General features: G+C 43.5%; 1 protein-coding gene across 1 annotated transcript; it reads left to right on the top strand.

Annotated features, from left to right (window-relative positions):
• The first annotated feature begins 6744 nt into the window (after positions 1-6744).
• Positions 6745-21251, top strand: KCNMB1 (potassium calcium-activated channel subfamily M regulatory beta subunit 1). Its single transcript, XM_054037639.1, has 4 exons — positions 6745-6915; positions 12753-12922; positions 15587-15782; positions 20781-21251. Exons 2-4 carry the CDS (start codon positions 12786-12788, stop codon positions 21063-21065), a joined length of 618 nt encoding a protein of 205 aa, XP_053893614.1. The 5' UTR covers positions 6745-6915; positions 12753-12785; the 3' UTR covers positions 21066-21251.
• Positions 21252-26419: the final 5168 nt, after the last annotated feature.

Here is a 26419-nt window from a genome sequence, read left to right as displayed (position 1 = left end):
TTGTGTTACTGTCAGTGCAGCTGGGAATATGGTAGCGAAAGGGACATGAAATCTGTGCCATTTGGGTATGGGAAAGGACATATTGTGCCAAGGTGTGACAATACCCTTGCCTCGGTATCATGGTGAAAGCCACAAAGCACCAATCCAGACAGGCCCATGAGCTCAAAGAGCAATTGCCTCCCCACAAAGTAGACAAAGCAATACAGAAACTCAAGAAACCTGAATTCTATTCCTGGATCTGCCACTGGTTTGCTGAGTGACCTTGGGGAAAATACTTCACCTCTCTGTGCCTGCCCCCGGGTTCCCACCTGTAATATGGGGATATTGACTTTCTTTGTAAAATGCTTTGAGATCTACAGGTAAGAAGTACTATAAGAGCTAGGTATTACTAGTAGTATATAAAGGGCCTGATTCTCTTCTCACTCATACCAGTGTAATGAGGAGTAATCAGGGTTACCATATTTAAAAAATAAAAAAAGAAGAGGACACTCCCCAGGGCCCTGGCCCCGCCTCTTTCCCACCCCTGGCCCGCCCCAACTCTGCCCCTTTCCCAAAGTCCCCGCCCTAACTCCCCCCCCCTCCCCTGAACGTCCCCCTCCTCCCTCCCAGCCGTGCGAAAAGGGCTGCCCGAGTGCTACTGGCTTCACGGTTTGCCGGGCAGCCCCCGGAGCCCGGGAGAGGAAGTGCCCGGCCAGCGGCTCAGGGTCCGGAGGCATGGGGGCTGCCCGAAGCCAGTAGCGCTCGGGCAGCTCGGCTTTAAACAGAGCAGAAGAGTCAAGGTAGGGAGCACAGCAGCTGCGGGAGGGGAAGTGCCCGGCCGGCGGTATTTTTTCCAGACATGTTCGGCTTTTTGGCAATCCCCCCCAGATGGGGGTTTGATTACCAAAAAGCCGGACATGTCCGGGAAAAAACGGACATATGGTAACCCTAGGAGTAATGCTACTGAAGGCCAAAGGTAACATAACACTGGTGTACAAACAAAGAGAGGAGTCAGACCCAGTATATGCTCTAGTGTGCATTTTATTTGTGACTTGAGGTGTGATGTACATTCAGGGTGGGCCTGGATCCTGAAAGAAAGTGAGTACCTCCAACTGTTTCAGTACAGCAAATTTTAGATGATCACACAGCATAGGTTCTGGAGCTAGGGGTGCTACCACACCCCTTGCTTGAAGTGGTTTCCATTATATGCAGGGTTTACAGTTCAGTTCAATGACTCTCAGCACCCCCACTATAAAAAATTGTTTCAGCACCCGTCACACAGAAGTGAATTCTTAGTGAGAGAATATCATTCTTCTAAGTACAATATCTACACAAAGTAAGATCATCACTACAAAGTTATCTTACCTTTACATGAACTATCTTTAAAACATTGGAGCCAAAATTTCCAAACTTTGGCCCCGAGTGATAAACACCTGAATCTATATTTATGCACATAAATATGTGGCTTGATTTTCAGAAGTGCAGAGCACCCCATAGAACCCAGGGAAATTATGGGTGCTCAACAACTCTGAAAGCCAACTCACTTATTTAGATGCTTAACCTTATGCGTCTGGGTTAGAAGTGTTGGCCTACTACAGTTGATCTAGACATGACTGTGCATAAGGTAACACTTTCCCCCTCCAGCAACTAAGTGATCATTTTCAAGTTGCCTGAATGTTCCTTGGACAATCGCCATAGATTTTCCTTTTCTTTACCCCGTCTATTAATGTGTTTCAGTTAGGAGGGGGAAAGCGAATAACTTTACAGGGCTTCATGAAGCTTTGAACAACTGTTCTCATTTCACAGCTCACTGACGCTTCAGCGGCATTAGGAAAATTCCCGTAAATAAACTGTAACACTTACTAAAAAGTCTTTGCCACACAGACATTAGCTGTTCTTACAGTTCAATGTAAAAACAATTCTTTAGGAGGGTCAGCTTGGAAGAATGGGCAGTTCTTATCAACTTGAGCCATTTCTTTACTTCTGAGTACTATTCTCTTGATAGTAAACTAAGTCAAGTATCTCTTGCCGTACTATCTATGGAACACCTATTACATTTATGTTGGTCCTTAGACACTAGTTATGTACTTCAACCAGGACTAACAACCAGCACTGCACACTAATTTATTATAATGTAAAGCGGTGGTTCCCAAACTTGTTCTGCCACTTGTGCAGGGAAAGCCCCTGATGGTTCAGGCTGGTTTGTGTACCTGCTGCGTTCGCAGGTCCGGCCAATTGCAGCTCCCACTGGCCGCGGTTCGCTGCTTCAGGCCAATGGGAGCTGCGGGAAGCCGAACCTGCAGACGTGGCAGGTACATAAACCGGCCCGGACCGCCAGGGGCTTTCCCTGCCCAAGCAACGGAACAAGTTTGGGAACCACTGATGTATAGTATATTAGGTCACTTGATCAGGCCCAAGACAAGGCATACAATATCCCTCACTCAGCAATGAATTCTTCCCTAAGACTCACGACACTGAAAAATTTTGCCATCGCTTATACCCCTCCCCCCGCACAAAAAAATTCCATGCAGAACAAGGCATTAGAATCAATCATAAACAAAAGAAAAACAAAAAGAAATTTGTTACTCAGCACTTCCTCTTGTGCTTCCTTTTAAACCAGGTGAAATGTAAATGGTGCGTGTGATGGTGCAATATATACATCAACAAGTGTGTGATTATGATCACATGTAAAATAAAATGAGGTAAGTGTTAAGAGATGAGGTTGGCATAACAGACATGCTAAAGCTGACCATATAATAGGAATACCAAAGTGTGTGTATATTTGCAAATAACCATGCCAGCTCTGGTTCACTGTGACTTGTGGGGTCATAATAATTTTCTCCATCAAAACATTCATGAATCACAAAAGTTTAATTCATTTTAACCACAAGTATTTTTTGGTTATATGAAAATTCAAACCAGATATTATTTTTCTGCTTAAAAAGTTTCAGTCATCCTGTAGGTGAGCAGAACCAATGCCATGTGACAAGTGATCAATCACACACCACAAGTAAGGAAAGCAACACTTGGCAGGCAACCACTGAGCTGAAAGTTATTCCACAGAACAACTCAGCAAACACAAATAAAAATCAAAAGTAAAGATTAGCTTCAGATAGATTGACACACTAAATAAGCAGCTCCGTTCCTAATGCATACCATCCAAAATGAATGGTTCAACCAGCTCGTTTAGATGTTAAGGGATCAAAAGAAAATAGAAATATGTGTTTGCTAAAAATGCCCAACTCCCCTGTATTGCTGATGTAATTATAACTGTAATATATGGGCACTAAAGAGAGTTAAAGATTCATACACTCAGCATCCCACGGGATCAGGCTGCATCCACCTTATTTTAGCTTAGTTTTCTGAGCCACATGGCACCTTTGACAGGAACAGGGAATTCCCACTGGTTACAATGGGAAGTCAGCATTTGGATCAAAGGCAGTACACTCTAAGGCTTTGCGAGTTTGCCCTCTGCGAAAAGCTGTTAATATTGGCAAAGCAAGTTTTTTCCATTACTATTTTCCCCATCTCTGCCACTTCCTCCTTTGGCCAGGTAAGACTGATAGACCAATCAATCATATCATTATTTACATTAAACAAATCCCTTCATGCTAATGTTTATGCACTTCCTCCTTCCTCTAGTTTTGATCCAAACACCCACACCTTCTCTCTTCCATCACTTTTCCCTTTGAACAGCTTTTAAACTTCCAAGCATGGCAGTGTAGTGAAAATAATTCCCCATATAATCTTTAACCTAATTCTCTTTTACTAGACAGTTAACTAATTAGGGTTCTGGAGCTGGTGACTTCTAAATTCAGATCCCTCAGTAGCTTAAGGCTTTATGTTTTTCTCATTCCAGCTGGAGTTATTTTTTTTAGAAAAATTCACAACAATCCAAGCTCATCCAGTTTCTCCCATTTTCTGTTCCGGCTAGAAGGGGATAAATTAACTGGGATAAAACAAGAACTGAGTTGAAGCTTGGCAAGAGTTTTGAGCTGAACCCAAAATGAACATTGGAAGTTCAGGAAAGTTTGGACAACTCTTCTTCCCATTGTTTGGTTATTTTTGCTTCTTCCACACCACCAAGTTACAGCCAGGACCAGAAGTAAAAGTGTCAGCAAGCCTCAGGAATGACCTCATACAGTATTTCTAGCCAGCTCAGAGCCAGTTGCTTACAAAAATCTCATGAGATTTCCAGTCCAATTCTCGAGTCCCAAAAAGGTTCAGATCAGATTTGATAAAAGCTTGATCTGGCTGTGCCTGCCAGGAGCACTACTGAAGTCAACGGGACTCCACACAGATACAGCAGTCTGCCCATGTGCATAGTCCCCATAAAGTCTCCGAGAAGCATCCCAACTCTGGAATGTTTATCAGACATGAATCTCTGATCCCATCACATGTTCCAGCTCTCCAGTATTGATTTTTTTTGTTTTTGTTTGCTCCAATACTGTCTCCAATGCCTACTTGCACTTAGATATAGTACTACCGAGATAGGAAAATGCATATGTGTGTGTGTGTGTGTGTGTGTGTGTGTGTGTGTGTGTGTGTGTGTGAGAGAGAGAGAGACCGTACCATACATGAATATCTGCGTAACAACCACAGACATATGAGCAAGAGGGGACAGGGAGCCTTTAACAATGGAACTGGAGCATCAGCATAGTTCAAGTCTAAGGCGTCAACTTTAGCATCAGGCTGCTGTGGCCATGGTTAAACAGTCAAATGCTAAGAGTATCTATTCCCAACTACACTGAGTGGAATCTTGGTTTTTCACTCTAGCAGTATTTTGCCTGGGAAGTGCACAAGTTTTGCCATTGCTTTTGCAGTGAAACACCTTCATGTATGGATTGAATTTTTTCCCCCTAAAAGATCTGCTCTAGAAATAATTTTTGGGAAATTCTATAGCCTGTGTTATACAAGAAATTAGACTAGATGATCACATTGGGCCCTTCTGGCCTTGGAATCTGTGAATCTATGCTTTAACTAAAATCAACCTGAGTGCATTAGTCTGTAGACATGATGAGATTGGGATGAGGAGAAAGGACAGCAAGAAATGAAGATTCATCTGTTTTAAGGCTAGTAGAGACCATTGTGATTATCTACTCTGACCTCCTGCAAAACACCAGGAAAAAACCTCACCCAATGTTTTTCTGCATCAAGCCCTTAACTTCTATTTGAGCTATACCATGTATTTTAGAAAGATATCCAGTCTTGATATGAAGTGGTAAATAGAGAATCCACTATCTTTCTAAGTAAGTTTCTTCTAATGGCTTTATCCTCACTGTTAAAGATTTGCACCACATTGCTAGTCCAAATTGTAAAACTTCAGCTTCCAACCCACTGGATTGTTACTTTATGAAGCAGGTTATGACTTTTTCTGCTAAATTAAAGAGTAGTTTACCATCAGAAATCTCTGCTCCATGTAGATACTTGTAGACCATAATCAAGTCACCTCTTAAACTTCTCTTGGATAAACTAAATAGTTTGAGCTTCTTTAGTCTGTCACTAGAAAACATGTTTTCTAGACCTCATTCTTTAAAGCTTTTTTTCCTGAACCAATTTTTTTAACATCTTTTTGGACACCTAAACTAGACACAGTAATCCAGTAATAGTTTCAATGAAGCTGTATATAGAGGTAACACCACCTTCCTGCTTTTACTTAATATTCCCCTGCTTATATTTCCAAGGCTCACATTCGTCCTTTAGCATCACACTGGGAGCTAGATAAAAGCATTACAAGAAAAAATTGATTTTGCAGAACTCTGTTCTGATTTACACTGCTGCAATTCCATTGTCCATTAGCTCAACTCTGACCAAAATCAATGGAAACAAAAAACGATTAACATCTGGTGACTTTTCTGTGGCCTATATGGAAAGAACAGTCAGACTTAACTCAAGACCTACTGACAATAAGGTGTCAACATAAAAAAGAATATTTCCTCCACTATTGCCACTAAAGCACTCTTCCTGAAAGTTTCAACTCAGCATGACTGTCCAAGATTAAGACTCAGGCACATTGGAAAGGAATGCTGGTTTTATTGCTGTCTGCATTATGCTGGTTCTGTGTAGAACTAGTTTCATTCTGTATCAATCTGTTACTTATTACTTGTCTAAATTCTCTGAAGGCCGGATTTTCAAAATATCAGGAGGCTAAGTATGACTGTGTGACATATTAAATACACATGTACTGCAATTCTGCATCTAAATTTATGCATGTAGAGATCCAGATAAGCATCTACCTCTGAAGCATAGATTGCATATGCAACGGTAATCACGTGCTCAGCTTTTACATACCACCCTGGCATTTTGATCTTTAGAAAAGGTCAGGCTCCTTTAACTCCAAAAATAAAACTTAAATTCAGTTAGCTAACTTCCGAATAGTGAATATAAGTTCAGAAAAGGTTTTAAATCCATGCTCGTTGCTTACTTTACTTTTCTTGCCCATGTGTGTAATGTATTTTTTTTTTTTAATTGTCATTGGTAGCAGGTCATTGCTTTTAGATTGAACACAAAGCCTGATTCTCTTTTACACTAAAGTCAATTTCTAGTGCCCTGGCAGTGTAAAGAGAACTTAAGCAGACCTGCTTTGAATTACCTTCACACTTCCAGAGCACAGGAAAGGAAAGGAGCTGTAGTGGAAAGGAGAGTCAAGCCTCTGAACATTGTGGCTTTCTACTTTTCAGCAATTAATCTTAAGAGGACTGCATCCGTTCATACCTTACCATTTATGGTAATAGGAATCTTCATAATAAGGAAATAAGCTCAGAGTTCAGCCAGAGCAAAACAAACCCAGAGGAGTCCTGGAAAGGAAAGTTTTTAACTCTAGGTTTTGCTGTTTCATCACTGGTGTGGAAAGGTTTTCACCTACCAGGATCAGTCAAACAACAGAAACTATGTCATGAGCTAAAGACGCCGAAAGAGCAGCATTCGCCAGTGACCGTAAGTATCACTGAGAGAAAGTTTTGCCTTAGGAATGTCTGGGACAGCTTTGGCTTTTGAGAAGAAACAGCTTTTATAAATATACAGGAACACTTCTAGACACACGGCTAACTTTTAAGGTAGGGGAAGTCGTTATCTAGTTTTCCTCTCACAGATATACATCATAAAGTTACTTGAATATTTCAATAGGCATGATGCTAATAGCTTGTAAACAACACAAAGTGGGGAAACTGCTGCTCTTTCGGGGCCAGTACTCATTAGCAAATGTCCTTAGCTTCAGGAGCACTGTGACTGGGCTTTTCAAAGAGTTTAAGGGATCTGGATGCCTTAAAGGTAACTGGGCACCTCTCTCAGACTTTTTTAAAATCCCAGTCTCAAATGGCCAAATAGGGTGCAGTATCATATTAGGGAGTGTTCAGAAGAAGTACTCTAGAAATATATTAGAGATACCAGACTGAATAAGAACAGTTGTTCAAATTATTATATTAAGCATTAGAAATCAAAGCGAGCCAATTGTTACTCTCTGACATCTCACTCCTACTTTACAGTTTTTGACATAAAAAATATCCAGCTTTTTCCTCCAGTCTTGTTTTGTTATATGAACAATGCTTTAATCACATGATCAAATTTACATCCCATGTATGTCAAACGTGATATAAACTAGTAGTGGTATAGCTACCCAGGTCTCTGGATTGGAGCCCTATATGGTGGTGAGATGTAAAACTTTATGTCTTTTCTCCTTTGGTTCAGAATCACTCTTTACTGTAAATACCAGATACACAGAATGGGATCAGAAACTTCATTTGCTTTCTCGTAATATTTTTACTTTCGATTTCAAGGGGTTATAATTGGGTCTCTCAGGAATGGGGATTGCTGTGACTCTCAATATTATGGACAAAACCACCTAACAGTGACTAGTAAGCAAAAGAGGGCTTGGAGATGCAAAAATAGGGAAAGGAAAATTTGAACATCAGTCCAAAATCTTGAACATCAGTCCAAATACGCAAGCCAGGACACACCACATAAAGCTGCACAAGACATGAGGTGGGGAGCAGGGCAGGAGGTCAGAGGAGGCGAAATGCCAGTACCTGGAAGAAAGAGGATCCAAACTGGTTTAAAAAAATCTATAAACTAAAAACAAGAGAGCAAATTTTGAATTATGGGTCCATAATTCCATTTCAAAATGCTGGTGACTGTACAGGCTCCTGTAGCTTTGCTGTCAAGAGTTAAACACCCCGCCCCCCCCCAAACTACCTGAATGTATGGCTCTATGATTCTATACAGATTGTCTCTCCTTATTTACCTGTTATTTATTCTATGCATGACTGCATTACCAATAAACTGGCAATAATCTCTCTGAGGTCACTAAATGGAGCCCTCTTCCTAGGAGGCCAGGGAAAGTGGCACTTCTCTTTTTAATGCAGGCCAGAATAAGAGTACTCCAAGGGCTATAAAACCAGATGGCTGTTAAAGAGTTAACATTTTAGATAGTAAATAGATGGCTAGCCTTCAGGGGAGGGGGGGTGCGGGTCCCGGTCCTTTGGGTGGGGGGTGTCTCTGGGCGCCACTCTGCAGCCAGCGCTGGGCTGGGTGGCGCCCTCAGGGGGAGGGGGGGGTTGTGGACTCCAGCACGTTGCGGTACCACCTGGCAGCTCGTTGGGGAGTCGGCACTGTCCAGATTTGCATCCCCTGGGGCTGGAGCTGCACCCCCGGCCCTGGGCACCAGTCACGGGGCAAGCTGGGGGGCCGGGGCGGCTGGCGAGCCAGGGGCATGAGAGGAGCCACTAGTCGGGTTGAGCTGCCTGGAGGATGTTGTTGGGGTGTGTCTGCGGGGCAGGATCCCCCCCTTCGCCCCCTCCCGTGTCTCCGTTTATTTTCCTGAATGGAACTGGTGAAAATCAATCGGGCTGCTGCATGCCCTGTTAGCCCTGTCCGTAAACCATGACCCAGGGGAAAACGTTACCCAGGTCTTGCACCTTCATATCTTGTGAGGCGAGGCAAAGGTCAGGCTCCTAGCCACACACCCCACTCGTGATACACAGCCATAAAAATACTTTATGCTTGTAGAGCTCCTTCAGTGTGAGCATCACAAAGCGGTAAGTGGAAAATCATAAATAGGTGGAAACAGATCGAGTGTAAGGCCTTGGTGGTGCATGAAAATTCTCTCATTTTAACAGTACCAGTATAATGAAAGTGGGACAACTTCCTGGCATGGACTTGGTATCAAAGTGCTTGTACCAGTATAGAATTACATCCACACTTGGGGTTGTACTGGGATAACGAAATTGGTTTAAAAAACACTATACCCCTAACCAAAATAGGTATCCTGGCACAAAATCTGTGTGTAGAGCAGGCCTTAGTGACTTGCCCAGGGTCACCGAATGAGGCAGTGGTATAGTCAGAAATGCAGTGCCAGAACAGGACAGCTGTACACTAACAGCTGTCCTTAATTTTTAGCAAAATAGCTACTATTTTTTCCATTCTGTCAATCCAAAAATCTGCAGTTCAGTGTATTTCAACTATATTAAGGCTCTCCGAATTTTGGGGGGGGGGGTCGCCCGCTGTGACATCATCTCGGTGCAAGTTGTTAGTTTTGCTGCAGCCACTCGCACTCGGGGTCCCCCGAGCGTCTTTTGCTGGAGCGCTACCGGCTTCACGGTTTGCAAGTTACTGTACCAAATAACTAAACCAGGCAACTGTATTTAAGCGGTGAATGTGCTTTGACACAAATACTAAATAGAACCATGGTTACTACCTGGCCCTAGCAGAATCCCTTCTCCTTGACCATCATGATGCTATTCCTACCTCACCATTATTCCTAATAATCAATATTAATCTTCACTGCATTCTTCATGGTTTAGATTTATTTTCTTGTTTAGAATAAGATCCCAATCTTAACTGCTTATTTGTAGCATTACCACCACCACCATCATCATTACTATTTGTATTACCATGGATTCTTTCTGAAGTTTCCACATTTTGTTGCCAATAGTTCATACAACCCTAGAATATATATCCACATACACCCTCCATGACCAATGTTCCCTCTAATTTTTTCCATCCATGTGCAGAATAAATTTTGTTATGTGTATTGAGGCAATGTGCAGATGTGTGCTACCAGTAGAAATAATAATAATAAAAAAAACTAGATATAATATATATATTTAAAAGTTACCCCTAGGGATAATTACTCCAACCAGGACAGCTTAGGTATTTTAGCAGGGCTTTGGAGCTGTGCTCCGGCTCCGCTCCAGCTCCAGGAAAAAACCTGCAGCTCCACTGCTCCGGAGCTGCTCCGGGCTCCAGCTCCGGGCTCCGCTCCAAAACCCTGCATTTTAGAACTCACTTCTGAAATAATTAAATTTAAGTGTAAGAGAGAAATAAAAATTATGAAATGCATAGACCAGTCAAAAAACTAAAATAACAGCACTTTGAAAGAATAAAATTACCCAGAATATATGTGCATTGCAGGAAGTACAAAGAAGTAACAACAACAATAATACAAGTATGTGTTGGGAGGTGAGTGAGTGAGTCACAGAAACAGGGTGTGTGCTGGCTGCTGGGGAAGTTTCTAAGAGACAGCATGTGCTGTCTCTTTAAGGCACTCTCACTGAAAGCTCTGCTGCTTCTGAGCCCTGTCTCCCCTCCCCCGCTCTGCAAGGTGGGGTATGTGGGCAGGGGTGGAGAGAGAGAGAGATTGTGTGTGCTGGCTCCTGGGGAAGTCTCTGAGAGACCTTGTGCTGTTTCTTTAAGGCACTCACTCACCGCCCAGAAGGCTCCTTCAGACCTCAGACCCTCTCCTGCTCCGAGTCCTGAGCCCTGTCCCCTCTCCCCTGCTCTGCAGAGATAGAGTACAGGGGGAGGGGGACACCCGGACATCAGCATAGCCCTCCCCCTGCTCTGCACAACCAGCAGGAGGGTCCCAGGAGCAGCAAGGGCTCCAAGGCAGAGGGCAGGAGCAACGTGGCTGCAAGGCAGCAGGGGTCGGGGCACCTTAACACACGTTGCTGGCACTTGAATCACTCCTGGGCGGACGTCCAACTGTACAGCTTAGAGGGAACATAGTCCATGACCCCCTGTAACACTGAATTTGTCAAACTGGGTATTTCACACAGTACAATACATAAGAACAGCCATACTGGGTCAAACCAATGGTCCATCTAGCCAAGTAACCTGTCTTCCAACAGTGGCCAATGCCACATACTTCAGAGGGAATGAACAGAACAGGTAATCAAGTGATCCATCCCATTCCCAGCTTCCAGCAAACTGAGACTAGGGACACTTCAGAGCATTGTTTTGCATTCCTGACCATCCTGGCTAATAGCCATTGATGGACCTATCCTCCATGAATGTATCTAGTTTTTTGAATCCTGTTACAGTCTTGGCCTTCACAACATCCTCTGGCAAAGAGTTCCACAGGTTGACTCTGCGTTGTGTGAAGAAATACTTCCTTTTGTTTGTTTTAAACCTGCTGCCTATTAATTTCATTTGGTGACCCCTAGTTTTTGTGTTCTGAGAGGGGGTAAATAACACTTCCTTATTTGCTTTCTCCACACCCCTCATGATTTTATAGACCTCAATCATATCCCCCCCTCCCCCTGTCATCTCTTTTCCAAGCTGAACAGTCCCAGTCTTATTACTCTCTCCATATGGAAGCTGTTCCATACCCCCATATGATTTTTTTTGCCCTTTTCTGTCCCTTTTCCAGTTCCAATATATCTTTTTTGAGATGGGATGACCAGATCTGCATGCAGTATTCAAGATATGGGCATACCATGGATTTATATAGAAGCAATATGATATTTCCTGTCTTATTATCTATCCCTTTCTTAGTGATTCCCAACATTCTGTTCGCTTTTTTGACTGCTGCTGTGGATGTTTTCAGAGAACTATCCACAATGACTCCAAGATCTTTCTTGAGTGGTAACAGCTAATTTAGATTCTATTGTTTTGTATGTATAGTTGGGATTATGTTTTCCAATGTGCATTACTTCGCATTTATCAACACTGAATTTCATCTGCCATTTTGTTGCTCAGTCACCCAGATTTGTGAGATCACTTTGCAACTCTTCACAGTCTGCCTGGGACTTAACTATCTTGAGTAGTTTTGTATCATCTGCAAATTTTTCCACCTCACTGTTTCCCCATTTTTCCAGATCATTTATGAATATATTGAAGAGTACTGGTCCCAATAGAGACCTGTGGGAGACAACTATTTACATCTCTGCTTTCTGAAAACTGATCATTTATTCCTACCCTTCGTTTCCTATCTTTTAACCCAATTACTGATCCATGAGAGGACCGTCCCTCTTATACCAGGACAGCTTACTTTGCGTAAGAGCTTTTGGTGAGGGAACTTGTGAAAGGCTCTCTCAAAAATCTAAGTACACTATATCCACTGGATCATCCTTGTCCACATGCTTGTTGACCCCCCTCAAAGCATTCTAGTAGATTGTGAGGCATGATTTCCCTGTACAAAAATCATCTCGACTCTTCCCCAACAAACCGTGTTCATCTATGTGTCTGATAATTCTGTTCTTTACTACAGTCTCAACCAATTTGCCTGGTACTAAAGTTAGGCTTATTGGCTTGTAATTGCTGGAATCACCTCTGGAGCCTTTTTTAAAAAAAATTGGAGTCAGTATTTTCTTTTACTGGACTTACTTGACTGCCTTCTAAATTTTAATGAGAATAAGAATGTAATGGATCAGGTTTCACTAAACCCCTCACGATTTGCAATATCTTGAATCAAAGCCTCTTAAGAGTTTATATTAAATTAATACTAAATCTATGATGATTCTGGTTGCATTTTCTCCTGTTTTTATGTTTCACTTCAGAACGAGAAATTTCAGAATCCATAACACTAAATCATGTTGGGAAAAAAATTGGTGACCTCACAGAAGCGAGGGGAGACCAGGGCATTATGCCTGGGACTAGGAATGGTTGCATGCTCAGTGATGATGTACTTTTTTATTGGGATCACAATTATGCCATCCTACATGAACAGGTAACTTCTGTTTTTTTTTTTTTTTTTTTTGTTATAAACATCAGCCTGTGTTTTTCTGTTGTTGGCTATTATTTTTGTGGAGTCCAAAAGTGCCTTAGGTGCTTTACAGAACAAATCAAAGGATACTGCCGTAAAGAGCTTACAAGCTAATTTTAGATAGCATGAAGTGGAGAGGGAAGCTGTTAATCATGAATAGTTAATAAAGTTATGGGGAAGCACCTGACACAGCAAGACATCCTTTCAGGATTAGAATCACAGCGGGTCCAGAAATGCATTTTAATTTTCTGTGAAAAGTTTAGGGAAAAAAATGAAAAAAAACCTTTTATTTTGGTCAATGTTTCTCACGGATTTTTTCAGGGTTTTCACTGAGAACATTTTTGCATTGGGTTTTGAAAACAAACATTTTTCAGTTTAATGAAAAACGCTGCAAATCTTCAACAAAAATAGAAACAATAGTTGTGTGGTATCCAAAAGCCATATTTCCTTTAAAAAAAAAAGTTTAGATGAAAATATTCAAACTAGCCCTAGCAAGAATGTATGACCTTTGGCAAATAAGCCAGGTCCACAGCCCTGAGCTTTAACTCTTTAACGACTGGAAACATTTTGTAATGAACTACTATAGCCCACCCATCAGAGCTAATTACAGGTTCTCTTCCCAAACACATACCATGGAAAAATGCACAATCAATCTGCAAAGGATACAAGCTCGTTGCAGTCCCTGCTCGGGTCTAGAGGTCCCCAGTTCAATTCCTAATTTGATATCTATCATATCAGTAAGCATGTGTATTTTTGTTTTTTAATGGACAGATTTCTCTGTGTAAGTAGATTTATATCCATAGATACACATACACACAAGTCCTCTGTTGCTAGGATCCTCTTTTAGCACCCAGTATAGGGGGCTTGGGCTTTTGGATCAAGCTGATAAAGTTTTATCCTTGCTGTCACCGTGAAGATCTGAGTGGCCACAGCGTGCAGCATAATGATAGCCATGAAGTTCCTAGCTTGCCACAGCTGTTAACATTCAGTGATATGCTTAGTAAAAAAGCTGCTGAAAGCCTCGTGCAAAGTTCCTGTGTATTCAATCATGCAAATGACCCTTTTAATAGAAAGACAAAGAAGTGAAAACCCCCAGTAAATATAGGATTTGAGAGTTACCAGCAGGGCCGCCGAAAGTGGGTTTGGGCCCCGATGAAAAAATTTTTTCGGGCAAGAGCGGACTGGCTAAACAGGGCTAACGAGAGAGGGGGGAAGCTGGGCCTAGAATTTTTTTGGGCCCCCCAGCAAGGGTGGACCGGCTAAATAGGGCCAATGGGGGGGGGAGGGGAACCGGGCCCCGGGCCTCCTTCCGGACCACCGGGCCCCAGTAATTTGTACCGGCTTCTCCCCCCTCTCATCGGCCCTGGTTACCAGACAACATTAGTCAAAGGTTTTTTATTTTTCTGAAGCATCTAAAGCAGGGGTGGGCAAACTACAGCCTGGGGGCCACATCCAGCCCTTCAGATGTTTTAATCTGGCCCTCGAGCTCCTGCCGAGGAGCGGGGTCTGGGGCTTGTCCTACTCCACACATGGCGTGGCTCCCAGAAGCAGCAGCATGTCCCCATTCCAGCTCCTACGCGTCCTCCTAGCCAGGGGACTCCACATGCTGCCCCCGCCCCAAGCGCTGCCCCTCCAGCTCCCACTGGCCAGGAACTGCGGCCAATGGGAGCTGCAGGGGCAGCACCTGCGGATGGGGCAGCACACAGAGCCACCTGGCAGCGCTTCCACATAGGAGCCAAAGTGGGGACATGCCGCTGCTTCTGGAAGCTGCTTGAGGTAAGCACCGCCCAGAGCCTGCACCCCCTGATCCCCTCCTGTGCCCAACATTAGTCAAAGGTTGCCCTAGCCCTGATCCCCCTCCTGCTCTCTGAGCCCCTTGGTCCCAGCTCAGAGCACCCTCCTGCACCCCAAATCCCTCATCCCCAGCCCCATCCCAGAGCTCACACCCCCAGCTGGAGCCTTCACCCCCCCTCGCACCCCAATCCCCTGCCCTAGTCCGGGGCCCTCTCCCACATCCTGAACTCCTCATTTCTGGTCTCACCCCCTCCCGCATCCCAACCCCGAATTTCGTGAGCATTCATGGCCCGCCATACAATTTTCATATCCAGATGTGGTCCTCAAGCCAAAAAGTTTGCCCACCTCTGATCTAAAGCTCTAATATGCTAAACTATATTTCAGAACATAGGTCAAATTTTCATTCAGGTCTCTACAAGTTCATAGATAAAAACACATGCATCCACATTTAAAATATTTACCAACAAATATTAGAATTCACACAAACCCGCCCTAATTTTTCTGTTGTTCTTTTGGGGGTGCCAACTTCCAACACATCCAAGCATGGGAGTTAAAATCTACCTCTAAATCCATCTAATGAATGGCTAATGCGAGAGTAAAAATCCATATCTTCCCTGCAGTGCCTCTAACCCCAACCCATGCTATCTGTCTGTTTAGGTTTGGGTCAGAGCACTTGCATACACACTCCATCCACATCCGCAGTCCACCACATTGTTGACGGCTTAATGACACATGAAACAACACCATGGTGGAAAATTTGTCAACAACACTTAGAGTCACGCTGTGAAAAAGCTGTAAACAAAGCATTTAAAAGCAGTATGATTTGTTTTATAGCGTTTGGACCAAAGAAACTACATGCAAACTGCTCAAAACCAACATCAAGGACAAAGTCCAATGCTCGTTCAACAATGGTGCAGGTGACGAAAACATTTTCCAGTATCCTTGTCTAGAGGTGTTGGTTGATTTGAACTTCTCAGGACAAGAGGTTATGCTCTATCATAATGAAGAAACACAGGAAAGAAATCCCAAGGTACTGGGATTTAAATGTATTCATCAGAATCCCTGTCCATATTTGTCACATGTGGTTCAGCAGGTTATTTTTATAACCAAGCAAAGCACTAGTGAATTAACTGAAAGTAGAGCAAAGACTTGTTAGTCTTTTTTCATGGCAATGCTTATGCTTAGACCAAGGCAAATGTTAAAAAATTCAGAGTGAGGACATCTCTAGCATGTATTATAAATGCGGTATCAGACATATTTAAGGTAATATTTGAGAAGTAATTACATCAACCAAAAATAACTATTAAACATTTATAAGCATAAAATATACATACATCTCTGCAAGCTAAAGCACAATTCAGAGGAATAGATCAACATATGTGGTTTGCCCAAGCGTTTGTTGAATAACCCTGGGGTAGGTTGAGGTTAAATGTGGCCCTGATTAAAAACACAGAGCCATTTGGGGAGTGCAGAAAATAAGGTGGGAGGTAGAAGGAGGAAAAGGTGGAGTCCCAGAGCCTTTGGGAACGTGAAACACCAGTGAGTTTGGTACACGTCAGGTAGAAGCCAATAAACTGGGAATGTGGGCACCCAATCCAGCAGCTGGGTTTGTTCTTGGTGTAATCTGCAACTGTTTCTACCCACTGTCACAACAGAAACTTGGGCTTGGAAATACCCTTGAATAGATGGGAGTATTACTGAAACAAAACCTGTGCAGAGGTTGCACCATGTATTGTGGTGGAGCTCCATTCCAGTAAGGGCAATGGGAACCATGACAGCTGGGAGTTCAGCTTCACTTCAAGGGAGTGTCCAAAGTCTTGAATATCTTGGCAGATCAAACCTGGGATGGCAGTCAAAAAAACATGTCCTCATGTCATTTCCAATACCTCCACTTGTGCACCTGCCTGGAATCAACTCTTATAGTGTTTTATCATGGACCCCCAGCCTGCCACTGGAAGTGAAGAAACCATTTCAGAACAGCTAAGATGATGAGGGTTGAAGTTGGTTCCTGAATATGGGGAAGATTTCAGTGGCTGCTTTTTTCGCAAAAACAAGCTCTCGCCTCTCAAGGGGCAGGTGCAAACCAAAATGTTCAGATCCAAGCATTCCTGAACTTTAGGATGTTCAAAACCCAAACCAGAATATAGACCTGAATTCTGCAATTTGTCCCCATCTTTATAGCAAGTTGAACCAAACCTCCAGAATTACACCATTTTCAATGAAGGGGAGGGAAACATTTTCAACCATAGAAACAGCAAAATATCACCCTGCAGCGAATTCCTGAACATTCACTGAAATTTTTCTTGCATGTGAAGTTAAAATTCATAATCTCACTCAGCAAGCTAGCTTTAAGAGGGAATAAACAATTCCATCAGAGAATAAGATAGGAAGCAAAAAATGTGTGTGTGTGAGAATGCCTGGGTCTGAATGTACGGTATGTGAATGAACTGCCAGTTTCATGGAAAGACTGACATTTCATACATTGCAGAATGGTTGAAAGTGAGATGTGGGGAGAAAGTGTAGGATTGCTGTAGATATGCCTTCAGTCCATTATGCTGTCTTGTACTTGCTTTTGAGTGAGAAATAGAGTGTTGTGAGTAGAGTGAGTTTTGAATGTTAAAAGCACAGAACTACTACAGAGTGCACATAAGAAAAAACAGTAAGGATTAGTTTAGGAGATTTTTATTTCCTTGGCATATCATCAAAATAAGAGAAGGACCGAAACCAAAATGCCAGGTGCCCTTGACCCTTCGAAGAGTTTGGGAAATTCCATATCTGAATTTAGCAGCTTGGGTCAATCATCACTTCAAAGTCCACTTCAAGACTGAAGAATATATATTAAACATTATGAAGCACTATGGGATTTAAACATGCAGATAGTTTGGAGCTTAGAAATGTGGAGGGTCAATCTTCAAAGGCTGTTGCAAGCTTTGCAAATACAAGGTCTATATTCCTATATAGTTCAAACATATGGCAATTCTAAGATCAGTGTTGTAGAAAAGCTACACGTAGTATCTCGTTGTACAGAATTGCTACTCGCAGGCACAATTACAGGGGCTGCGCACACAAGTGATAGCAAGAAGAAAAAAAGTGTTTAAATGTAGAGGCTTGGTCAACGCTTCCTTGAAAATGTGGCCAATTTAGCTTTTATATTAAAATGTTTTTCACAGATTTGAGGTGGATTTAAGATGTCAAGATTAAAAATTAAGTAAACATACAAAACCTTTAGCTTTGGGGAAAAAATTTCTCTGCTCCCTGTGAAACTCCAACTATAGGGAATCTCAGACATTTAGAGACAGTGCACTGAATACTCTCCTTTCCATAAGGCAGGCTGTGAAAGCAAGTTCAAGGGCAGCAGTTGACTCTTAGGGTCCAATATTCAGCATAGTGAGTGATACTCATCCCTCTGTAGGAGGCCAGAACAAGTCCTTATGCACCAGAGAAACCCCAGTTAAGCCCTATTATGAGAATTACCTGGACCTTTAATGGTACATATACTTTAAGGTGAATCTCTGCACAGGGGTTAGTTTCAGCCTGTCTACATGAACTTGGAATTCCTCTTCAGGCCTTGCTCTATCAAAGGGCAGTCCTGAAACATCTCATTTGCAGTGAGATAAATATTATTGTTTTATGGGGTCAATTTTATTTTTGCACATAGAGGATTTTCTTTCAGGTTTTCAATGTCTTGTAGTCACTGTTGGCTTGGGGAAAAAAATCTGATTTTGTTTACATTATATTTGTTTAGGTTATCGGTTTTGGGATAAAGCTTCTGCATTTCTACAGCTGAAATTTTAAAATTACTGCCAGATTAGGTTAAACTGATCAACAAACACTATCTGCTCAAAAGGTGAAAAAAGATGACAGAAATGGAAAAAAGTAGTACTGCGAGAACTTCAAAATGGCCTGCGGATTAATGCTCCGAAATAAATAGCATTTCCAGCAATTTAATGTCAGCATTCCAAACTAATAGCTGGGATTTGGGTAAAGGACTCTTATTTTAGCCAACCCACTTTAATAGGTGCTAATGAAATGGTGCAATAAACATTGTGAACCTGAACGGAAGTATAAATTTCTTCAATAAATTAAGCCTGTCAGCACAGTTTTTGCCAAGCTGTCTTCTAAGAGCAATGAATGAATTTTATGCCTCTTTAAATAGACTCTCAGGGTACATCTACACTACAGCGGGGAGTCGATTTAAGATACGCAAATTCAGCTACGTGAATAGCGTAGCTGAATTCGACGTATTGCAGCCGACTTACCCCGTTGTGAGGACGGTGGCAAAATCGACTTCTGCTGCTTTTTGTCGGCGGCGCTTACTACCACCTCCGCTGGTGGAGTTAGAGCGCCGATTCGGGGATCGATTGTCGCGTCCCGACGGGACGCGATAAATCGATCCCCGAGAGGTCGATTTCTACCCGCCGATTCAGGCGGGTAGTATAGACCAGACCTCAATTACATTTGAAAGCCCCCTGCTTGTCCATGAGGAAGGTACAACTGGATAGCTGATCTCTGCTTTCTCCCCTTGTCCATTAAGTTAGCCAGTTACAGAGGCTAAAGAATGGCTTTCAGCAGACAACTGAATTAAGAATCCAGCAACACCTTTACTCTGAAAGGCAGTGTGAGCCCAATGGATAGGAACATGGATTGACGCTCAGAAGAATGGGGCTCTGCTCCCTACTCTGTCACTGAACTCCTGTGTTATAATGAGAAAGCAAATGCACCTCTCTGACATCATTTCCCCTCTCAGCTCTTTTCTGTCTCACCTAGTTAGACTGCAAGCTCTGCAGTACAGGAACTATCCTTCACCGGGTGTGTGCGCATTTAGTACCTATCATAATGGGGTACTAAATCACATCTAGAACCCAGAGGTGCTACATTAATACAGATAAAATAACATTGATCACTACCTATTTCCTGCACTAGAGAGCAACAAAGTTTTTTCATAGTGTAACCAATTAAAAATACTCTCTCCCCCAGTGGAAAAGTAGGTCATCATCTTTCGCTAATTACAGAGAGAAGCTCACGCTGAAGTAACTCAAATACTGGCCGTACACTCTTGGATAATTGGAATTTAGCCTACTCCAGGACCGCAAGATAGGTGCTCCATGGCAGCAGTGGTAGACTAACTCATGACTGTGAAAGCACTATCAGCAGTGAAATATCTTTGTTCCACTGTCTCTGCTCCCTTCCAGCCCAGCCCATTTAGGAATTTCTGTACAACTAATGTATTTGTACTGTGGTAGTGACAGAAACCCCAGTCAGGGCCCATAGAGCTAGGTGCTGTGTACTCAGAGAAAAAGTACAGCCCTTGTCTCTATGTTTAAAATATAAGGCCCTGAGCTTTGTAAAAAATTATGCATGGGCTTCACTCCAAGAGCAGGAGCTGTCCCATTGGCTCCAATAAAACTTTTTCATAGAATCATAGAGCTTGAGGCCAGAATAGACCTTTAGAACAGATCATTAGTCTGACCTCCACAGGCCACTAAATTTCACCCAGATACCCCTCATATTGAACCCACTGTCTTTAGTTAGATGAAAGCCTCTCAGTCCTCAGGACACTGAACTATTTGTGTGCTGTAGGCAGACAACAGGAGGGACTGAGGTGTTCCCAATGCCCAATGCCCCTGCAATGGTAGAGAGTTGATTAGGTGAGATATGTCCAGATGATCCTACCAGGCAACCCACATCCCATGCTTCAGAATAAAGCAAAAAAAAAAAAAAAAAAGGTCCCTGCCAATCTGACCTTGGGGGAAATTCCATCCCAACTCCAAATCGCTATTCACATGCATCAAGTTACATGTGTGTGTAACCCTTTGCAGGACTGGGGGCTCAGTGTATGACACGAGACAACAACAAATAGGTGGGGGATGGACAAGATAACGGCAAGACAGTATTTAGAGATACTCTCATATGTGCACGTAATCTTTTATTTGAACTAGTTAAGTGATGTTTTATGAAAGGTCTCGCATCACTGCACATCCTGCAGTAGAACAATTGCTCTAACAAGTATCTTGATTTCTCATTTTAGTGCTCCTATATTCCACGAGACTTGAAGAACGACAAAGAAGTTAAAACGCTAATAGAAACTGCCGCAGAAAATTTCCGAAAGCATCAGACTTTCCCTTGTTATTACGACCCAGAACGAAGAAAGACAAGTGTCATTTTAATAAGGCTATATCCTCCAAAGGGCCTTTTCTTCGCTTTCCTCTGGCCTTCCCTTATGTTGACTGGTGGAGTTCTGATTATCATCATGGTGAAAGTCAGTCAATATGTTTCTGTACTTTCTGCTTGGCAATACAAAACAAACATATAATGGTCCACAAAAAAACAAGCTAAAGTTTCTTTTCCCCACACTCTGCCTTCTCAGTCTGTATTTTTTATTCTTAAAATGTACCATGTTCAGTGGTCAGAGTTCTAGAGAAGAGATATGTTGTCTGAGTTTATATACCATGGATTACCATGAGTTAGATATCAAATAAAACAGATATGTGGGCTCCCAGGGATTGCATGAGAACTATTCAAAGATTTTTTGGAGGTGTTTTTTTGTTTTGTTTGTTTTCATGCATCAGTCAATTTCCTGGGGGGGTTGAATGGTTTTTGTTTTACAGAAAGTAGGTTAAAAATTCAGCATTCAAGTTTGCTGAAAAAGAGCATAATGCACATTTGGGGGTCCGATTTTCCAAAAGTTGAGGCCAGACATCTAAATGCATCCTTCTGTAACAACTTTACCTACATAATTACTGGAACTATGTACACAGTGGTGGATTAACAAATTTGCCGCCCCTATGTCCTCTAAAAATTGCCCCCTTTCCTCGCCCCCCCCCCCCCCCCCCGCCCAAGCTCACCTCCGTGGCAAGCCTGGGAGGGAGGGGGGAGAAGGGGAGTTGTGGCGCGCTCGGGGGATGGCGGAGGTGGAGTGGAGGTGAGCTGGGGCAGGGAGCAGTTCGCTGCCCACCCTGCAAGAGTTACTTACTCCCTGCGCCTGCCGGCCCCAGCTCACCTCCGCTATCCCCCGAGCGTGCCACTACTCGCTTCTCTACTCACTCACTCCCTCCCTCCCTCCCAGCGCTTTCGCGCGGCAAGCCTGGGAGGGAGGGGGGAGAAGGGGAGTTGCGGTGTGCTTGGGGGATGGCAGCGGTGGAGCGGAGGTAAGCTGGGGCGGGGAGTGGTTCCCGCCCCCCCCAGGTTACTTCCCATGCCCGCGGGCCCCAGCTCACCTCTGCTCCGCCTCCTCCGAGCACGCCGCTACTTGCTTCTCCCTCCCTCCCAGCGCTTTCGCGTTGCAAGCCTGGGAGGGAAGTAGAAGGAGGGAAGCGTGGCACGCCTAGGGGAGGAGGCACGAACAAATTTGCCGCCTCTGCAAATTTGTTGGCCTAGGTGATAATACGCCGCTGTATGTACATACACAGCAGCATACTTTACTTGAGTTTGAAGAAGGGCTGATTGCACCCAGTACACAAAGATATGTGCAGAAATGTGCATGAACCCTGTCACCCTTCTGAAAAATCAAGCCATTAGCATTTACTTTATAGGATTCTAAACACTCCGCAAACAATATATGTACTTTTTAAAGGTGCAGAATTTTTGTAAAGACTAGCCTGTGGAATTATATCTCTGCTTTGGTTTAGTTTTTAAAGTAGATGCCAGGTTTACCTTTTAAAGTGCTCTCTTTCCTCCTGTATCTGACATATAATGTTAAAAACTCAAACCAAAGAAGATAAAAATGTGTAAAGATTGTTTACTTAAAACAATCAGCAACTGGTGTGACCCCTGGTGCTGTAGAGAAGGAGTACAGTGAATTCATGTGAGCTTAAGAGATTTGTGGGAGTGGGGAGGGAGGGAGGGAGAGAGAGAGCGCACATCTTACAAAGACACTTAGCATCAGCAAAGAAAGGTCTAGGAACTGGAGTCCAGGCTTTTGGGACTGCTCTGATGCCTACACTAATGGCCTATTCTCTGAAAATGACTGTTGCTCTCCACTCAGTTTCCCATTCACTGCAATATACAATTGGAATCCAATGTACTCCATGTGTATTGTGTTTGACTAGCTCTCTTGATATGGATAGCACAGGTAGGGTTGCAAACTTTCTAATTGCACAAAACTGAACACCCTTGCCCCTCCCCTTCCACAAGGCTCTGCCTCTGCCCCACACTCACTCCTCCTCCCTCCTTCTATCACTCGGTCTCTCCCATCCTCACTTACATTGTCCAGGGTGAGGGAGGTGGTGAGGGCTCCAGCTGGGGGTGTGGGCTCTGGGGTGAGGCCAGAAATAAGGGGTTCAGGATGCAGGAGGGGGCTCAGGGCTGGGGAAGGGGGTTGTAGTGCAGGAGGGGGTACAGGGTGTGAGCTCTGGGAGGGGGCTCAGAGCTGGGGTTAGGGTGCGGAAGGGGATGCAGGCTCTGGAAGGGAGTTAGGGTGCAGGAGGGAGTTCTGACCTGGGCAGGGGTTAGGGGTGTGAGCTCCAGGAGGGGCCTCAGGGCTGGGGTGCAGGCTCTGGAAGGGAGATTAGGTTCAGGAGGGGGTTCCGACATAAAGCAGGGGATTGGATGTGGGTGGGGGTTCTGGGAGGGAGTTAGGGGGCAGGAGAGGGTTGTGACCTGGGACAGAGGGTTTGGGGTGCAGGCTCCGACCAGGCGGCACTTACCTCAGGTACCTCCCAGTCTGTGGCGCAGCAGGACTAAGGCAGGCTCCCTGGGCTCCGCAGTGCTCCCGGAAGTGGCCGGCCCCTAGGTGGAGGCACAGCCAGGCGGTTCTCTGTGGTGCATGCTGCCCGCACCCACAGGCGCAGCCCCACAGCTCCCACTGGCCTCGGTTCCCTGCCAATGGGAGTTGTGGAGATGGCACTGGAGGTCGGGGGTAGCACATGGAGCTTCCCTGACCACCCCTGCACCTAGGAGCTGGGCACACCGGCCGCTTTGGGGGAGCTGTGCGGAGCCAGGGCAGGCAGGGAGCCTGCCTTACTCCTGCTGCGCTGCCCACTGGACTTTTAAATGGCCCAGTCATCGGCGCTAACTGGAGCAGCCAGGGTCCCTTTTCGACCGGGCATTCCATTCAAAAAGTGGATGTCTGGCAACCCTAAGCACTGGTCCTTTCATCATGTATTCTGTGAACAGATATGTCAGCATCACAAGAAAAAAAAATAAATCAGAACTAGGCTGCAGATTTTAAGACCATCAAGCACCAGCGGAAAAAAATAACCCCACTGTCACTCAAATGTAAAGTTCCTTACTGTTTGCTGTACAAGATGCATGCTGAAACAATAAAAAAAAAATCTCCACAGATTATACCCTGTTCAATATCTTTTCTGAAGTTCTTGGTAGATCAGTGACAAGAGGACACGGTCAGGAAGCAATCAGAGACCACATACAAGCCTTTCATCTCTAGGACACTGCTTCAAAACCAGACCAGCTGAATACAAGTCAGCACCATCAGCTCTTTATTCATGTTTATACCATGAGTTGGGCATCTTAGTTCAAGTCCTTGTGGACAAGTGTTCACAAAACACACCTCTGCAATTAACACCCTTGCTGGCATTCTCAGTAGGGGAAGTCAAGATGAAATGCACTTGTTTCTTACTTTTACTCCAGGTCAGGGGGATGTGGAAGATCTTTGCATTGCCTCTGCCAGACTGTACCTATTTGGTGCCTAGATGAATTCATTTTCCAGATGTTCTCCTCACCACCAGAAAATTAACATGTGAGAGATCGTTTAGTTGCATTCTCCAATTCTGGCCAGGCATTTGGGGATATTAATTTCATCATCACAATTATGCTTCTTTAATCTGTTTTAGACAAACGACAAAGAACTGTAACATGAGAAAATTCTCTCTTCCGTCATTACACCCCCATATGCACACACAGCAAGGCCTCAATAGAGGTGCTGTAACTGAAATTAGAAAGTACAAAGATGCAAGAAAACATATATAGTATCCATATCCTCACAGAGTTAGCCCAACTTTGCGTAACCTTTTCCTTTGTGCTCATCTGGAGATTAGGGTGGATGTTTGGGTTGGTTCTGATTCCATCTGAACCAGCCTACTCATCCATTCCTACTCACTATAAAATTACTAACGTGTACTAGTGGTGGACTTTCTCCAATTTACAGCCTCTCATCCATTTTCAGAATGGGCTTTTGCTTTTTAGGGTGTAGTATTTCAGATCAGATTTAAAAAATGGAAACCCGATAAACTGCCACATAAAAACAAATTAGTTTATGGCATCATAGAAGTCTGTTCTTATTTTTAAATAATTCTGGCAAAAGTGAAATGCATGGGTTATTTTTCAAAGTTAGTATTTAATTAGAAAAATCTAGATGTTCATTTTCTTTGCCTAATAATTGTTCCACCAGCCTTGCAGTGGAAACTGGAAGTGTTATAAGACATCGACAAGTTATCTAGTTACATTATAGCTTCTGTAAGCATCTTTCTACCCTCTGCACAGCTATGATGCTGTAGCTTCTTATTCTCCAGTGAATCACAACAGTCATCTCTATGCCTTCTGCTGCAACAGCACTAGGGCTATTTGGCCTCTTACATTAGCGGCTTATTACTGCAAAGTCCACAATCACTTTAATAAAAACAGAGCTACATTTCACAGATTTTGTAGAATCCTTCCCTAAAAAATTCATAAATTACAAAGTCAGAAGGGCCAGTGTAGGGTGACCAGACACCAAGTGTGAAAAATCAGGACAGGGGGTGGGGGGGGTAATAGGAGCCTATATAAGAAAAAGACCCAAAAATCGGGACTGTCCCTATAACATCGGGACATCTGGTCACCCTAGCCCCGTGTGATTATCTAGTCTGACCTCCTGTGGTTGTGGAAGCTCCTTCACTGGAGGTTTACAAAAGGAGGCTGGATAGCCATCTGCCTTCGATTGTTTAGACACAACCAATCCTGCATCTTGGGATGGGGCTAGATTAGATGACCCTTGCTGTCCCTTCTAACCCTATGATTCTATGCACAGGCCATAGAACTCCCTTGAATTAATTTCTCTTTGAACTGCAGCATATCTTTTAGGAAAACGTCCAATCTTGATTTGAAAATTGCCAGTGATGGAGAATCCACCATAAACCTTTGTAAATTGTTCCAATCACCTTCACTATTAAAAATGTGCCTTATTTCCACTCTGAATTTGTCAAGCCTCATCTTCCAACCACTTGTTATATCTTTGTCTGATGGATTCAAGAGCCCATTATCAAATATTTGTTCCTCATGTAGGTATTAGACTGTGATCAAGTCACCACTTAGCCTTTTCTCTGTTAACTGAATGGACTGAGCTCCCTGAGTCTATCATTCGAGAGCATGTTTTCCAGTTTTTAAATCATTTTTGTGGCCCTTCTCTGAACCCTAAATTATCAACATCCTTCTTGAATTGTGGGCACCAAATCTGGACACAGTATTCTGGCAACAGTCACACCAGTGCCAAATACAGAGATAATAAGCCTCCCTACTCCTACACAATATTTCTGTGTATACATTCAAAGATCACATTAACCCTCTTGGCCACAACATCTCACTAGGAACTCATATTCAGCTGATCATCTACCCAAGTCTTTTGTAGAGACCTCATCCTATTGGCATGGTGTACATTCTTTGTTCCTAGACGTATAACATTATATTTGGCCATTTTAAAATACCGAGTCTGCTTGTGTTCAGCTTACCAAGCAA

Source organism: Malaclemys terrapin, chromosome 8 (genome assembly GCF_027887155.1).
Source record: "Malaclemys terrapin pileata isolate rMalTer1 chromosome 8, rMalTer1.hap1, whole genome shotgun sequence".
Taxonomy (NCBI): domain Eukaryota; kingdom Metazoa; phylum Chordata; order Testudines; family Emydidae; genus Malaclemys; species Malaclemys terrapin.
The sequence above is the reverse complement of the archived record's forward strand: the minus strand, read 5'-3'. Positions and strand labels throughout refer to the sequence as shown.